Source organism: Neopelma chrysocephalum, unplaced genomic scaffold, assembly GCF_003984885.1.
Source record: "Neopelma chrysocephalum unplaced genomic scaffold, ASM398488v2 Primary Assembly neopelma1_99, whole genome shotgun sequence".
In the NCBI taxonomy this organism is placed as follows: domain Eukaryota; kingdom Metazoa; phylum Chordata; class Aves; order Passeriformes; family Pipridae; genus Neopelma; species Neopelma chrysocephalum.
In genome coordinates, this window is record NW_020897762.1 from 1 (window position 1) to 17,868 (window position 17,868).

The following is a 17,868-nucleotide window of genomic DNA, read 5'->3' on the forward strand; positions in this document are numbered from 1 at the left end:
CAGCAAACACCTAAATTTCATGCTTAATAGATAAAGCATGCATTCTGTAGAGTTTGTGCATGGTACATATTCTGTCCATTAAGGTTACTGTGCAAAAAGAGATTCTCAACCACTGAAGATGTTTCTGTAATTCTGTTAAAATTATTAGCAACATTTTTAAAGTTTTGCAGGCCTGTGTGCGACTAACGAAAAAAAATAAAATCATACTTGTGGTTCACCCCTAATTGCTATACACAGGCACAGTACAAACTGACAAACAAGACAACAAAGGCAGCAGCCTAAATGTCCAATGAACTGGGAAAACATGATTGCAGTTTACTAAAAAAGTTATATAAATATTTTCAAATTGCACAAAGCTTTGTACAGGTGGATCTATCAGTGCAAATACATATATATGAGGTACCAATTCACTCAGATCTTTTTATAGGCCAGATCTATTTATATGTATCTCACAATCACTCTCTTAAATTCCTGTTGTCAGATAAATGCTACAGCTTGTCAGCCTCTAAGTAAAATCAAAGTCAAAACAATTTTTCAGCATATTCAATATTGTAATTTGTATTCATTATAATTTCCCTAAGATTTAGTTTCTGAGCTTTCACTACTGAGACTGCTTAATTAATTTGTTTTTTAAAAGCACTAGCGTTAATTTTGTTTTTCAAGATTTGACATGATTATAGGGGAAAGTTAAAACTGTATATGTAAACTGGAACAATAACAATAACGGGCTGAATATATTAACGTTGTTTGAAATTTTGGTAAGTACTGTTAGGAAGGAGGAACACAGTTATTGCTATTTGGAGACTTAAAAATAAAATAAACCAACCTGAAAGCATAGACAGGACTGTTCCAATAGTGAAAATTTGCTAGATACAAAACAGCATTCTGCCTAAAATTAGTCCTTTTGCATTTGAACACTCTTCAAGTTATCTACAGCTTTCTCTTCCAGGTAACTATTATGACATTTACATGGAACTATGGATTTGAAGTGGCTAACTGTGGGACACACGCAGCTTTTCAGCTCTGGCAATTCTCTCTTAAGACGTTCCAGCTGCTCCACCTGGAATATATTTGGTTGCTCAGGATTTGAGTCATATATCCTGAATAAATGAGAAAAGAAAAAACATCGATCAGTATAAACTGACAGTTGACAGAAATGTACACTAGATAAAGCAACTGTTGTTTTTTTTCCCCTAATAGAGTAAAATTAGGTATTGGCAAGTCTATAAAGACAGTTTGCTTGAGGTTAGTATCCAAAGTTTTGCTGCTCATCTTGCAATATAAAATGGTATTCCTTTTACACAGACTGATTAGTATTTCATTGGATATACTAAAAAGCTACCCATTGGCATTTACTTACTTCGTCTCCTGAAAAAATGTGATTTTACAGGTGGCACAAAACAGTGCCAAACAGTGGCACAAAACAGTAAGAGAAGTTTTCCAGGCTTCAAACTTAAAAGCATAAGAAATTTCAGAGCCCTGTACATTATACTGAAAGGAGTTTATACTTACTGCTTCAATAAGTGTTTCACCTCCCCCCAGTTCAGAACCACCTCTCTTGAATTACCATAACAATATTAGGTCAAGAGTGAAAACCAGAAAACCTGATCTTTCTTCATACCTAATGTAAATTAACTACCTACACCATTTCAAGTAGTCTATCCTCATTTCAATTTCTTGTTTTCACACATGTAAACAAACCTGCAGGATTTAAAATGTCACCTCACACAAGACTGTCCAAATCCAACACGCATTTTGAGTCTGACAGTGACACTGAGCATAATTCAAATACTATTTTGGTGTAACTCATTATAAAGCAAAAGCATTCGTGTTCCTGTAGCCCAACTATGGTACAACACATATTGTGATAAGGATACATCCTGATCTCCCAACAGTGATTTCTAACACCAGCATATTATTTATATCCAAAATTTCCTTCTGAGAATCCAGTTGTGCATATACAGTTTCAGGTATTGCACATCTCCAGGTTTATCTCATTCAAATCAAAACTTCTGGAAGAAATGACCATGGCTTCTGCCTTAGTCTTTTATGAATATTCATACCTTTCCTTATGATTCCTTCAAAAAATTAGTTTGGTTTTATTTCATCATCTTGTGTCCTTCATAAGTTTTCAAGGTATGTCCAAAAGGAATGCAGTGTCACAACCAAAATAACAGAGTGGAAAGTGCCTTTTTACCCCAACAAGATGACTTGTGAACTGCTGGCAACTCTGAGACATCCCAAAAAAAAATGCAGCTCAAAGACCAATATAATAACAGGATTCAAATAAGGAAACACTTCTCCAGGAAATATTGATATGGATCACATTCTCTACAGTATGATCAAGGACAATTTCTGTGAAGAAACTCCTCGAAGTGAGGATAAATGCTGTCTGTTTTATGAAATTCAAATAGAAGGCATAGCAGTTAAATTACTTGCACAGCACCTATAATCCAATACAGACTCAAGATATAACCCAAAATTGCCTTATGGAAGCTATCTGCAAAATAAAAGCTCTGCCTTCTTTCCAGGATGCAGGTATTTCTTCAGTTAAGTTAGCTTACACATTATGAATTTCTCTATGCATTCAAGACAAAGCAATGAAACTCAAGATAGTTTTCTATACAGCAATACACTTTAGGGACTAAGAACCTCAAGTCCTTCCCATCAGTTAGACACTAGAAGAGCAAAGGCACGTTTCTAAGCACCTTGTTCCTAGAACGTGGCTAAGCGTGTTTCTAAGCAGCTTCTGTCAGGTGTTTTATTAGTTCTTTACTACAGCATAAATTCTCCAATTCTTGCTTCATATTAAATTCTTTTCAATTGACATTTTGGATGAATCCAACCCTCCAAGCTCCTTTGAACCTGTCCACCAGAACCAGTCTGCTCCAATGTGTATATAGTGTTTCTTCTAAAGCAGAAGCAGAGAAGACACTTTGAAGCACAGCTTGTAATTCAGAATTTCTTGTCCTCACTTTTCGTTCGGGTCCACGAAAGTAAGCCACCAGTTTGTAAGAACAGAGCACAGTTCCAGGATGTCTCTTAATTAATTATTTCCAACTTCGCCATCAAAATGAGTAACATCTCCCTATCCTTCATTCTCCAACAGGACACTTATTTGTAAGTAGCTATGCACCAAAGTTCCTCCATTCAACCTCCTATTAACAAGCAAGCACCACAGAAGGCTGGGAAGAATCCTTTAAAAATTACTTTTTAAAATAAGCACTTTCTACAAAAGACTTGCAGGGCATTGCAGGGTCATGCAGTGGATATAAAACTGATGTGTTTAGCTCCTGTCTGGTGTCTTTGCAACCTCTGAAAACACATACGAGACAAAAGTCATCAGTACTGAAATACTGTTTTCATGCTAAAAAGATTTTGTGAAGCTTTTGATTAAAACTCTTTTTCTTTGCATCAAGGTAAACTTGAGTTTAGTTTTATTTGCAATTCACAAAATAGGGAAGACTTAGATTGCCACTGCATAACATCTTAATCACTAAGTAGATTAAATTATAAATCAACTAATACTAGTCCACTTCCTTCATATATCCATGCTGTTATTTAAGTAACATGCAGTTTCAGGCAAACAGGACAGCGCAGATTTTGACAGTCTTCTACTTTTGAGAAGTGTTTGGAATGCTTTTGCCTTGATTGCCAGCTAAATTTGTGTTAAATTTTGGGAAGTTACTAATACCAATCAAGCACAGAGCTTTTGTCCAGAGTCCACAAATGCAACATGCAGCCTAAGAAAGCTCTCATGGAAAAGCTTTCAGCATAAGAATTACTGATTTGGCATTTTTATGTAGTTGTGTGTATTATTCAGCAAACAAAATTCAGATCATGTAAAGTGAATGAAAAAAGATAATGCAAGTGTAGGTTAGCACCCACCCCCTCTCCACGTTGGTATTTAATATAGAGCCAACAGGTGTAAAAACATAAGACTGCATTGTTCTTACTGAGTTAAGTATATTCAAATACAGAAGCATTTCCTGGACTGTTTAACAAAGCTTACCCAGGAGAAAAATACCAGATAAATCACCCCACAAATCCTGCTTTAACATTCATCATTTTTGGCCAAGCCAGAGAATTTCACTACAATAAGTTAAAGTTTCTTCTCTAAGTAAAATCTAAACATCAGACTAATAAAGCATTTTAAGGATGAGATTTCTGTGTAGACAGAATATACCCAGTCATGCACATAAAGTATTCTTCTGTATAAGGGCTCAAATAAAAGCCTGAAGGCAGAGGTGGCACCTTTCTGTAGGTTGTCCTTTTTAATATAAGTAATTTGGTTACTTTAAACACTGAGATGAAACTAGTTGAACACAGGAAAATAGTAGAGTATCATCCCAGCAACAGCACCAGAACATCCATTTGGTTTAATGTCTTTGGGTATATCTAATAACCTGCAGCCCAAGTGGAGAAAGGACTGGATGGGGGCAGAGGTGTGTGTGTTTTCCTCTGCCCCAGTGAGATCATTCTTTTAATATTGTTGGCATTTGTAAGCTTCCCAGATTTAGTCTTGCAGCTTTTCTTCATGCAAAGCAAAGTCAGAACCCCCTACCTGCATTTTTTTTTTGCCCAGTGCTTGATATCACCAACTTTTGGTATTCAGGACACAGTGTTTCTGCCATCTTCACAACTGGCTACAGTGTTTTGGCCAATTCTACATGGATGATTAAAGTTTGGAAAACACAGCTTACAGAAATTATCTCTATGCAGACAGTTCATTATCTCAGAAATCACTACTGCACACAGTAACTCAGGGCCACATGAAAGCAACCAAAAATTCACTAAAATTCCTCTATTCTCTTCCTAGCTTATTCAGATAACTAGCACTTAAGATAGTATAAGTAAAGGTCTAGTAAACAGCAACACAAAACACCAGGCACAGCGATTTTTGATAAATATCTGGACTTAGCCATAAATCCAGAGAACAAAAATTGTGCAGAAACCATGGAAGAAGCAAGCCTTGATTCAGGCCTAGAAATATTCTGGAATTTGAAGACACAACAATAGCATGAACTGGCTTTACACTAATTACTGCAGTCCCTACTTACTCCTAGATCTTGAAACAGGTAAGTGCATCTCTCTCTCGAGTTCTGCTTCACAGTAGTTTTAAATACATTTATTTCTAAACTTCAAACAGCACAGGAATATGGATGTTTACACCACACCTATTTAAACTCTAAATATCAACTTCATAGTCTCAAATGATCTGGAAGATTGCCTCTTTACCCAGCAGCTCCAAGTGGGAGTGGAAACATGTGCTGCCAGGTTTTACTTTTTGACATTCTGTCCAGGACTTGCAAATACCACCTGCATTTCAAAGTGTCCAGCTTGAGAGACCTCATGCAACTTTCAGAAAGTGTCATATTTCTCCTAAAGGGACCTATATTAAGACTGAATTTAATTTTATTTAGACAATTAGTAAGTTTTGAAAAGTAATTAAAAATTGCAAAGGAACATTCTACAGGAAAAAAAGGGAAATAACATTTCCCTGCATGAAACAAGATAATTGTTTGCTACTCAAATTGCAGTTTGTAACTTGAAAAATGAAAAAAAATGCAGAGCAGAACTACTGTTTTTAAACAGCTTTGGAGTTACTATTAATTCTAGGGTCTCTCTTAATAAAGTGGAAAGATGTTAAAGTGGAAGTGATAGACGGGGCAGGCAGCGAGAGGAGAGATGAACACTATTAGGAATCTAGATGATCTAAATAGTGCTGGAAAGTTAAGAAATTTTTCTTCAGTTAAATCCACAAGGGAATTCAGATTTCCAACAAATTGGCTAGTCACCAAAAGGTGAGATAAAAGGTGTTCTGTTATCCTACTGCAACTCACAACACACTAAACAGTACAAAAGGGACCATAAGACGACATGTAGCAGACTTGCAGCCTCGACAGCAATGCAACAGCATTTAAGTAGTGTTGAGTATCTGGAGTAAGAAAAGTAACATGAAGTCAAAAATGAGGCTGTCACCTTCTTAATTTTTTTACCATTGTAGTGAATATGCGTTGCACAAGGAGTAATAAGCTACTCTCGAAGACTGGATTAGTAGACATCAGATGAACAGACACTTTAAGAATATTTTACACAGCAGTATTTAATTAAAACACCCCACCTATTCATGAACCAATAATGTATTACTTTAAGTTATGCACATAATAGGATCCAACCTCATTACTCTAGGATTGTACATCAAAGAGTCAGACTTTCATCTGCATTCTAGTCCAGAGATAATTTTCATCAACTGAAGGGGGCCTCAACCATGAGTTGTAGCTGAGGTACCACACACACAGCAATGCTGTGGCAAGAAAGAGGACTTATGTTCTGTCTTCAGTCTGAAGCTGATCCCCAATGTAAAAATCTAGTTATTCTTTTTTACTGCCAGAGAATAGGAGACATTCTATACAGTACAAGAATTGAGACCTCTGGCAAACCAGAGAAGCAATGGACCCACCACTCTGGAAGGACTCTTAACAGTCAAGAACAGATAATAGAGAGTTAACTATTTTTTTTTTTTCAATGAGAAAGAAAGAGCAAACATTATTTGATTTCTTGCCTCTAGATATGTTAAACTGACTCTCAGTTTTCACTTTATAAAACAGAGCCCTTGACAATTATTAATCCCTTTCCTCCCTTTTTATTTTTTCAGGTAAAACAATATGCAAAGCAATACCCTTACTAAAGCAAAAGGCTTGAAAGCCTTCTATAATTTGACACTTCAGTTACACTTAATGCTTTCCCAATGACATTCTTCTTCATCTATCAGAATTTCTAATTTAATACAGCTTCTCAAATTAATCATCATCTTGTATTAATGAATTTCACATCTTCAGTGACAAATGAGCTAAAACTTTTGGTGTTTGTGAGGAACTAAATACCACAACAATGCTTTTGTTCAATATTTACCCTGATATTCCGATGTCCACCTGAATGGTCTGGAAATAATAGAATAGCTACCTTCTGTAGTGACTAATTTAGCAGTTCACCCTGGAGTCCCTCCAAACTAATTTTAATAGGAAAAATGGTGAATTCACAGCTTTGAAACACAACAGAACGTTGGCAAAAATTAAGTTAGAATTATTCACTTAAGTTGTGTTAACTATTTCCACAGCTTAATGTAGAAAGCTTAAGCTTTCAGTCAAACTGTTAAATAATATTGTCCTCACCATATCATGTACATAACTTAAAAACTATCATCATGAATACCAGTAGCATCTTAAATATGTGTGCCATGCGCTGTTTCTTTAAAGAATCAAATTACATTTACGGTAATCTCAGAACAAACAAATTATTTTGCTTCATATATACAGCTGAAAAGAGTGGGAATAAGCGTTAGACTTGTTCTTGATCTGGGTTTATGGGCTTCTTGTACTTGCAGTACAAGAAGGAAGATATTCTGTACCCAGTCAACCAAGAAGCAATGTGACATTTCACCAGAATCAAGATATAATAGTTTCTAAGCTTGATGATGATGATGATGATTTATAAAAGCTATAATTAAATACCTGTCATATATTAGCCCATGAACACCATATTCTCTCAACTTCTTCCTGTTGTCTGGGTCATTTGCATCATCACCCCACGAAAAAATAACTAAGCCCTCAGATATGGCCCTTTTAATAAATGATGGATTCCTCAGCAGATCTTCGGAATGCACATTAATTCCCTGAAATACAAAAGACTTCAATTAAAATGCATGTTTCTGAAACATATCAGTTTTTTTAATCTTTGACACAGCTCCTTATGATTTCATCCATAATAATAAAAAATAATTTATCCAATTAGAGAGCTTATTGATAGTGCTATTTTTAAAACACTGTATTAGACATTTGAAACAATGGACATTATTTTGGCAGTTACCCAACTTTATCATATTTCTTTTATGAGGTTAGTTGTAATTTTAAGTGTTTGTGTGAAAAATGAGAGATTTAAAAGAAGTAGTAATAATTTAGTTTCATTTTACCACAGAGTAGTACCAGAACTTGTCAGCTTACCAGCAAGTTTTCAAACTGTGCAAAAGTAATGGCAATTGGAGTTGTGCGAGATCTAAGATCCATAAGCTCTGGGTAGAGTTTGGATTCTCCTTGGGTGAGAAATAACACAGGATACTTGTTTTGCTTATGCCGAATCCTGTTAGAAAAAAAAAAGTTCACAAGTAGGAAATGAAAAAATAAAAAGCAGGGGAATTCAATCTTACTGTTTTGAGTGGAATTCCTCTCTCTGCTGCATGTTCTTCTAGTTCCTAGCTGGTGCAACGAAATGGTACTACAGTTTAGCATCAAACTGAGTGACAAACTGCTCAAATTATTTATTTCTTTTCTCATTATGAGAGATTAACACACAGTTTAAGGGAAGCTTGACTGCATGTTGAACTCAGACCCACATCCTCAAAATGTTTATATAAAATCCTTGAAGGCTGTTTAATTCTGTAATTTTCTTCTTAAATGCAGGTTAGAGTAATAGGAAGATCCATGATAAGAATTTCTAAACATGGTTAATATCAAGAACCTAACCTTACTAATGTATTTTTCAACTTAGATACCAGTACAGTGGTATGAAATGACAACAGATGGAAGCAAAATTTTGATATTGCCATATTCTTACACACTTGCTTCTTAACCCTTTTATCAGTACCTTGACTTGGTTTTGCCTTGCCCATTGACTCTTCAATGGTATTTCATCAGTGCAGCATCAAACAAAGCCTTTCATTAACAGTGCTGAAGCACTTCTGGTTACCAAGTACTGCAGCACAGTTTTAGTTCCTGTGTATCCCAACTGTTTGTTCACCAGTTCAACTCCTATGCTTTTTCTGTGCCCCAATACCTTCAATATGACATTCCACAAAAGCAAAGTAAACCACTTAACAAAAACCACAAAGAAAACCTAAACCAAACATGGGCAACACAAAGTTCTTTTGTTTTCTGTCCTTTCAAAAAGGCAGATACAGTGAAAAATTGTAACAAGATGATTTGGTTTTTAAGTTGGGCTTGCATACCCCTGGAGCATGACTAAAAAAAGACTTTGGGATACCAGAAGAAACCTTGACCTTTTTTGTTGTGTCAAGAAAGAGTGAAGCATTCAGGAAGGCACTTGACAAAAATATCTACTGTGACTTTGTTCTCCTATTTGATTTTGGAGTCATTTCTGATGAAAGTGGTCTCGTTTCAGTTCCCAACTATTTTGGGACGTAACTCAAAGTTTACGTCTAAGCAAAACAAATTGTTATTTGTTCCTGTTGGGTATTCTTATGTACAGAGTAAATTTTACAAAAAAAAAAAAGAGAAAAAGAAAATACATAATTTATCTTCTTAACTTACATTGTACAAACATCTGCATGAAAAGAAGAAAATACAATTCTTCTTCTTCCAGCATTCATCAAAACAGTTTTTAGAATAATATCTAGAAAAAGGTTCATATCAAAGTAAGTTGACAAGTTGCCATCCCACTGTCCATCCTAGAAAAAGAAAGAACAAGCTTCAGCCATTTAAATTAACGGTTACTGAAATTATTTTAACCAGCAATGGTCTTTCATTCTACCTGAGCAAAATGAAAATTCAGTTTGCCAGTCCAAATACAGAAATCAACCCTTCAGTCTGTTGAATGTTAGTTACAGCTCTACAGGACTGACAGTCTGAGAGGCAGCTGAATTCTCACAGCAATAAGATTCAGTGAAAAATTCACTGTCTCCCTGTCCAAGGAAAACATTTCTAGGGAGCCTATTCTAATTTTGAAAATGCAAAGGATTTCCCTGAAATGTAAAGGAATTCCCTGACAGACCACCAAAACCTACAGCAGATATTCTCTATTGTTATTTCTAAATAAACACAATCCTGTGCAATGCTTGAGCTTGGACCAGGTGACCCACTGTGGTCCCTTCCAACCTGACCCACTCTGTGATTCTGTGGAACACACAAATTCAGTGGTAAGATTTGTGGAAATGAGATATTCTTTGAGAATAGCAAGTACCAGTCTTCCTGCAGCTGACCTGTCTCTGAGAGCACTATTAGCATGTCTCCATGCATATGGGCTTGCACCTATCACTCTTCTTAGTTTCCTTCCCCCACTCCAGGCTTCCAGTCCTAGCCTTTTTTTCCTTCTAGACTGAACACTAAACAATCCAGCTGAGTCTGCAACACTGCTGACTAGAAGGAAACAATTGCTTGTGTTACTGCACCTTGTCAAATTACAAGCTTTAGCTGTCAGAGAATTAAAGTAAATCACAGGTACATTTATTTACCCTTTGCTGGGAGATCCATTTTATTTCTATGTTGAACCCAACATCTTCAGAAACAGACTCCAGGACCTGAAAAAAAATTCATTATGAAAAGACCCCACAGTAAAGGAGGACAACAAAGCATTGTGAAGGTAATTTTTGGGAGAATACACTGGAATTTAGTGCCAATGGTGTCTAACAGTAAAACTACCCCCCCCCCCAGTTTTTAACATTTAACACAAGATAAATATACACCCTTTTTTACTCCAATTTCAACTTAATAAATGCATACAAATGGTTAAAATCTTAAGGACAAAATTTTGACAAGGCACAAATGCAAGTCAATTCACCTTAACACGTATAAGAAATGCCCCATTTGTACTCCTGAAGAAAAAATGGGTTTTATTTCTCCAGAAATATATATAAACACATAGTCCTAAGTAAGAAATCCATGAGCTTGCCATTACAATGAAGATGATGAGAACAAAAGTTCTTTCATGTGAAATTCTTGTAAAGAACTATTTGTAAGGTGCCTTCAAATCAAAGGTGAAGCTCACACAAACAGTTATGAATGAGGACATATTTCTCTGTGGCTGGCTCTGCTAGATGGCCAATACTATGTGATGAACTGCCTAAGGCCAGGTGGTTGGTTTTTTTCAACATTAGAAACAATTATCAATGCATTAAAATGCAATGCCCCTGTGTACCCTGAGCTATGCAACTTGGGTTCATGAATTAAGAAGCTTGAAATACCTGCAAACTACTACTTTTAAGCACTGAAAAGCTTCCAGTGGCCAACACTGAAGCCCATATTCTCAGTTCCAGCACTGATATCAGAGACCTAAAGCCAAAAATTAATATCCCTTGTGTGCAAAGCTGAAAGTAAAACACATACCTTCATGTTCCACAATCATCATTATCATCTATATTCTTTGTATATAACCCTTATATTATATATAAGGTTTGCTTACTCTTTGCAGTGAAGGAAATGGCTGGGTCTCAAAAGCAGAGTTTTCTTCCTCTTGAAAAGATGCTGGAAAGAAATACAAAATACTGAATCAAAACAAACAGCAGCATAATCCCAGTAATCCCAGCAAGAAAAGGCTGGCTCAAACTTGTAAGGCTTTTAGGAGTGAAGAATGAATCAGGTCTACCTTTTGATTACCTACGCCTTCCCTCTAACACTGACATACTCCAGCGATGGTGTTGGCAATTCCTGTTTTGCCGGTGGGAAAAGTTTTTTGACAATCATTTAAAAACTCGCCATAATATTGATCGGAAATGGCTTCTCCCATCCCTCACCACTTCACTCACTGAATCACATCCAGTAGAAGCAGCCTTGCCTATCAAGGCTTATTTATTTTATCTTTTCCTAGACTGGAGGATGTGTGATGTACTTTGACCATCTGCTGTCCCTATAAAGGGGATGAATTAAGGCCAAAAACTACTCCACCTATAAGACACTCTACAGCAGTTACCAAAGTTCTTGCTGGCAATTCTGAAGAGCTGAAGTTAGAGAAGTCTAAGATGAAACATTAGTGGCAACTTTGTTATGTTTATTCATAAATATAGATTGATCTATACATGCACCTTCCACATTCCTGTCCCCTCTTCTCAAGGGAATAACTTCTGTTCAGGTATTTACTTCCCAGCAAAGAACTCCACAGCATGCACAGAATTAACTACATAAGCATTTAGAAGTGTTCAGGAAGATGACAAATGTGATTAGAACAAGCAACAGTAGCCACAGAATATGTATAAATACATGGTAATGAATCAATCTCAAGACTCTTCCAAACTCGTACGTACCGTTCTGATCTTTTACTTTCAGGGCAGTCACGTGAGCCAGCTGAAGAACATAAGAGTAACATTAGCAAACACCCTACCCATAGAGATCTTCCTACATGCAAAATGTAACCAAATTTCCTTATAAATTAGTTTTTAAGTTTAAAGGTCCGTTATAGACACAGTTTTAGTAATCTGCAAAAGAACAAAGGACATCCTAGTACACATCACAATTTCCTTTCAAAGTTTGTTTTAAAGATTTCAAGGAAAACATGCTTACTGAAAATGGAAAGAACATGTTCAAGGGTAAAAGCACACATAGTATAATTCAACAGCAAGATGTGAAGAGGTCTGAGCATTAATCTCTCCTCTATGTTTAATCCAGTGCAGAGGGCTGACCAGTTTTATAACATAGTCACATACTGAGACAGAATCAAGCCAGACACAGGACCAACTCTCTCGCTCTATTCAAATTCCCTCTCCACAAAAAGGAGCAGAGCTAGTAATTTTAAGTAAAAATGATCATATAGTTCTTGGATCAGCCAGATGCTTTCCTTGAGTGATGACAGGTATCTCAGTGGGGTCTTTAGTGGCCCAGTCTCATCCCCCAACTCCCCTTTGAGTCAGACAGGGCACTTCTGCTCAGAAGGTACAGTAGTTCAACACAATCCCTCCAACATTTGAAAATTAGACAGACTTCAGGACAGATATTTTTCTTCACAGACTTCAAAGCATTGGCTTTCAATGAACCCCACCTTCAATTTCAACCTTCCTTATTTTTTAAAAATTATCATTGTTAGCATAATGATGTGGATCTACACAAGCTGTCAGACCACCTTTCTAGAAGATGCAAGTAATGAAATTTATTCAAGTTGTAACCATGCTGCAAAAGTATTTTTCTTGGAATTAGCTAATTGTTCTATTCACACAATTTTTAGAACTGTGCTGCCCCAAACTGTCTTTAGTTACTGCCAAAAACTCTAAGCTTCATACACAATTCGAAATTCTAAACATAGTATATTGTACTAGCCAAAGTAACAATACCTTCAATAACTGCAGCTGATCAAATGTAAGTTCTTTGACTGCAATCTCAAACAGTTCCAAAGGCTCTGTATCCAGTTTCTTTGAAGAGAAACAATACATAATTAAGCATAACTGAAAACTACAAAAAAAGCCTACATGCTTTTAATATGGTAACATTAAAGGTAACTATTTTTTTCCTCTTTTATTGATAAAGACACAAGTTATATCTTAATAAGATGATCAGTTTTCAGGAGACAACACAGTCACTTAAAATCATAGAACAGGTGTCCATTTGAAAAAAAACAGGATTTGTTTCACACAAGTCAGAGGCTTAAAAGTTCTTTCTTCACAAAAAGTTAGTATATTTATTCTATAAAAACTTGATTGGTTAATCAGGAAAAAGGTCTGCAAGTAAAGAAATACAGTAAAAAATACTCCAAGGCAGTTTACTACTGTCTATCCAATGTCACAGAAACTAATAAAAAAAGACAAATGTCCTGGGGTAAAATTGAGACACACCCTGCTCCCAAAACAAAGATCTGGTGTCAAAAAAATTTTGTCCATTTCTCACGTCCCCTCTTCACCATAGAAAATTTTACTGAGCAAGACAGTAGTGATTGAAGATACACTGAATATCCACTTCCCTTAGAAAAGTTCAATTTCCACAACTGTTCAAAACCAAACTTTTTTTAATTTGCAATATTGCAAAGGGTATGAGAGTTTGATGACACAAGACTTAGTGCCAAGAAGACAGGACAGTCTGCTCATAGAACCTCTGTTTTAGCTCCTTTTCTTCTGATCCACTGAGCAATCCAAGAGTTTGTCAGCCTCACTTACACTTGAGACATGAAATATATTGTTTGCCTCACAGTTAAGGAACAGAGCAAAATGCTGAAGTTAAAAAGGGTTAAAGAAAGAGTTAAAAAAAATAATGGAAGTCAGGCCATTTTTGGCTAATCAAACTCCCTAAATGAAGGAGATCCTTGTTTCTTCCATTTTTCTGCTGTCCATCTACTGGGATCCAAACAAAGCAGACTTTGGTTTGACCTAAAGAGTTATGAGTACATAACTACTTAAGACAAGTAAACATTTAAGTGTCAGTAAGAGTGAGAAGTCATGCTGAGAATCACACTAACTCTCCCTCAAAAAGAAACAAGCAGAAGTTGTTTTAGACTGCTCTGGCAGTCTAAAACAGTCCCCCAGGCACTACTGAATATAGTGGAGTTGCCTGCTTTTTTCTTTCATATCTTAAATTTAAAAGAAAGCTAAATGATAACTACAATGTTGGCTTGAGGAGTGCCAAAAAAACAGTGCATCTCAAAAGCTCTTTCTACAATATCGAAAGGAAAAACTCAACTTCCCTGCTCTACTTCATGCACAGAGTAATGCTGCATATATATTCCCATTCCATCCTTTGAGTCCCCAGAATTATATCTATGAGAGCTTGGCATATCAGTTTCTGGAATGGTCATACTTATAAATAAAATACAAATGTCATCCTCTTTACCTTTTTCATGGCCATGCAACATGTGAGATCGTGGTATACAATAGGCACATGATCTTTAGAAAGATGTACATCAAATTCCACATATGCTGCTCCCTACAGAAAATTGAAAAACACACAGAACAAAACAAAAAAAACATTAACTACTTATGCACAAGGACTACAGAACTGCACACAAGTTGTCCAGTATTTACAGGTCTTGGATATCACACAGAAGTTGAATTCAAGTCGCTGTTACCAGTTAAGTTATGGTCAGCAACAGATTAAAAATGAAAAAAAATTCATATGGGAAAGTATTTTAGTTACCATAATGCAGCTCTCTCTCTCTCTCTCTCTCTATATATATATATATCTCTTGCTCAATCTTGTAAACCCTCTAGTAAGATTCAAGTATTGTAAACCTGGTTTCAGAGAAAGGCTAAGATGATATTTTTAAATACAGATGTTTAAAACATACATGCCTTTGCGGTGTCCTTCCTCCCTCCTCTCCACCACCCCACCAAGAGGCAAGGGATGGCTACATATTGCAAAGCTTTAGGGAGACATTCCATATAGCAACGAGCTTCTGGAGTCACTAGTGAGTAACACAGCAGAAGTGTTTTATATGTGCAAGAGCAGAAATACTGCATCCAGTATTCTCCTGTCCTTTTCAGCTGTATGTTATTTTCTGTTGAGCTTAAAAAAGAGGGAAGAAAGATCCAAGAGCTCTAAGTACAATCTTTTTGAAAAGAGGGAGGGCCAGAAAGAAAGAGAAACAGTAAAAAGGTTTGAGGTTTTTACTTATTTTGACTGTCTGCAAATCATTCCTTTGAAAGGCCTCCAAGAATGCCATTCATCAAATTACCATCCTGACTCACACTTTTCCAATGAGTTCACAGAGAAAACAGGACAGGCTTTTTTCAGCACTTTTCTCAGCAAAAATATTTTTAGAGCAGTGGCTTTCAGCCTTCTCAATCTGCAAATAGTTGAAAGCTCTTTTCTGGTGATGCTGCTGCTGACTTCATAGTAAATCTCCGCCTCAACGCACATTTCTTGTGGGCTTTTTAAAACCTGTCTATAAACCTTCAGTGTCCCACCCAGAAATTAGGAACCACTGTTCAAAACAATTTAGTAGCTACAGTTTTCTTTTGGTCTGCAGTCAGCGCACGTTCCAGTCACTGTGTTCAAATTATACTCTGTCTTCAAAAGAAGAGAAAGCTTTCAGCTGTGACTCTTGGGGAGTACTCCAGAACCAGTAGCCAACTCCAGATTCTGCTCCCATCCTTTAACAAACTTCAAAAGATGTTTTGCAAGAACCTGTATTAATACCACTAAGGTATAAAGGCTTAGGAAAGAGAAATTAAGCAGCATGTGACTGTGAAAACAAGAGTCCAAGAACCTCTGAATGTACTTCTGTCTCCAGCTACTCTGCTGCACTAGACTGTCTAGATCATTCTTGTCACAGAACACTTCAGTGATCAAGATTACTGGAAGGAATAAAAGTGACCACTTCCATCACAGAGTTTAGGCACATGAAGCTAGTGATTGAAAGCCTTCTCTTAGAGTTTCAAGTCTTCACTGTAGCAAGCACCGAAACAAAGGACTGTTTTATTCTATCAGCTCAGCTCCCAGGTCACATTTTCAGACACCAAGTTTTGTTACACAGCAGTCTCTGAGCGAGACATTTGGCACCTGAGAGTTATGCTGACAGACTCTAGCAATGCCAAAATTTTATTCATTTGTTCAAATTTATTCCAACCCTATGTCTCTACAGGGTTGAGATTAAAATTCTCTCTGCATTAGAACATATTAAATGGAAGAAGTTTTGATTTTTTTTTATGAACTTGAAAATAAGAGTCTAACCTAGGTATTACTTCCCACTACTCAGGGAACTTCCACAGTGATTTGACATAGTTTAACATCAGTGCAATTACCATTCACTGTAGTGAATCATGGAAATTAAGCATACAAGCCAACCTAGTTTAAACTACAGGTACTATACGTGTGAAAATGTGTGTACATACATGACTAGCAGCATTCCTCAGAGAGGCAATGGTGTTCTCTTGAACTTTAGCAAGTCTGAAATAACAGCAAAGAAAAAGGTGTTGTTAGATGCAGCATAGCACAGAAGTCCATGGAAACAACAGAAATACAAATCAGAAGTTTTTGTTTTGGAGAACACTCACACTTCATACTGAAGTGACTTGAACAACCATGGGCTGCAGCTTTTTTAAGTGTCCGCTTCCTGATGTCAGTGAAATGAAACATAATTGCCCCAGATTAAAATACAAACAAACTTACTTAGCTGTTGTTGTAGAGTTTCCTGCTCCCCTGTGTCCAACATCTAGAGTTGTTCTTGGTTTCCAATATTTTGCATATGAAGCCTTCATATCACAAGTGTATCCCTGGATTGGTTTAATAACTATGTAGTCCACTACAAGAAAAACACCAATACTTTCAATGTCAATAGATAATGGATCACTTCAAGTAAAGTTATCAACACCTGTTGTTTGCATCAGCTGTACCTCTAACTTTTCCAATTGTCTTCCTTGGATTTCTGCTCATAATAGCAAGCGTAATAATTCCAGCACTCTTCCCAAGTTCTTCAATTGTGGATGACAGGAGGCAGGCAGAACCTACATGGCCTGGGAGCGCATCGCCTTGTACTACTTTCTCACCTAAATTTTCCTAAAAATGAAAAAAAAAAAAAAAAAAAAAAAAAAAAAAAAAAAAAAAATTACTGTTATATATGTAGGTGAGAATTCTAAACAAACTCTTCTTCCTTGCTCCTCAGGAAGATACAAACAGGCACTGATGTAACAAGTTTGTTGTGCATTCAGAAAACTCTAATTTCAGGCTGAAATTGTTTAACCTAAGTGTGTTGCAAATTACTATCAGTAACGTGAAAATCTTGATGGAAATCTAAAAAACTCACAATTGTCTTTGAAAACTTAGATTTGACAAGCTTTTCAGGTCAAAACTGCATGCGTGAAATAGTCTGTCTTCTAAAAAGCCCAAGTCATATTTAGAACAAAAATTAACTGGAATAACATACATGCTAAAAATAACTTTGTATACATTTCCAGGGAAGGAGGAAGGCAACTAATATGCAGAACGTGCACTTGACCATAGTCAAGGAACTATGTAGACACTTTACAATTTTAAGTGTAAGTGATCTTAAGGGCATTTTCAGACCAAAGAGAGAATGCTTAAAACTTTCTTCTGCATACACAGTATGAAGAGATAAAAAGTTGTTTTCTTTTAAAATGACTATGAATATTAGGATCTTTCAGGGAGAAAAACAGAGTGCAAAATAACAGATAGAGTAATGAGAATCCAGTTTTAATTTGCACTG

At 36.3% G+C, this 17,868-nt stretch overlaps 1 protein-coding gene across 9 annotated transcripts in view; it reads right to left on the minus strand.

The window, feature by feature from the left end:
• Nucleotides 1–137: 137 nt before the first annotated feature.
• GPCPD1 (glycerophosphocholine phosphodiesterase 1) overlaps nucleotides 138–17,868 on the minus strand; it is a 43,510-nt gene continuing 25,779 nt past the window's right edge. For 8 of the 9 annotated variants that reach the window (XM_027694934.1, XM_027694936.1, XM_027694930.1 and 5 more), the window contains exons 9-20: nucleotides 17,039–17,201; nucleotides 16,815–16,947; nucleotides 16,538–16,592; nucleotides 14,538–14,630; nucleotides 13,052–13,129; nucleotides 12,032–12,071; nucleotides 11,194–11,255; nucleotides 10,247–10,312; nucleotides 9,327–9,463; nucleotides 8,004–8,139; nucleotides 7,515–7,675; nucleotides 138–1,100 (exon numbers count right to left, since the gene is read on the minus strand). In XM_027694934.1, coding sequence (XP_027550735.1) covers nucleotides 896–1,100; nucleotides 7,515–7,675; nucleotides 8,004–8,139; nucleotides 9,327–9,463; nucleotides 10,247–10,312; nucleotides 11,194–11,255; nucleotides 12,032–12,071; nucleotides 13,052–13,129; nucleotides 14,538–14,630; nucleotides 16,538–16,592; nucleotides 16,815–16,947; nucleotides 17,039–17,201 — 1,329 coding nt within the window. In that variant the 3' untranslated portion in view covers nucleotides 138–895. Of the gene's footprint in view, nucleotides 1,101–4,564; nucleotides 4,667–7,514; nucleotides 7,676–8,003; nucleotides 8,140–9,326; nucleotides 9,464–10,246; nucleotides 10,313–11,193; nucleotides 11,256–12,031; nucleotides 12,072–13,051; nucleotides 13,130–14,537; nucleotides 14,631–16,537; nucleotides 16,593–16,814; nucleotides 16,948–17,038; nucleotides 17,202–17,868 lie in introns of all 9 variants that reach the window. The other variant, XM_027694938.1, reaches the window with a different exon arrangement.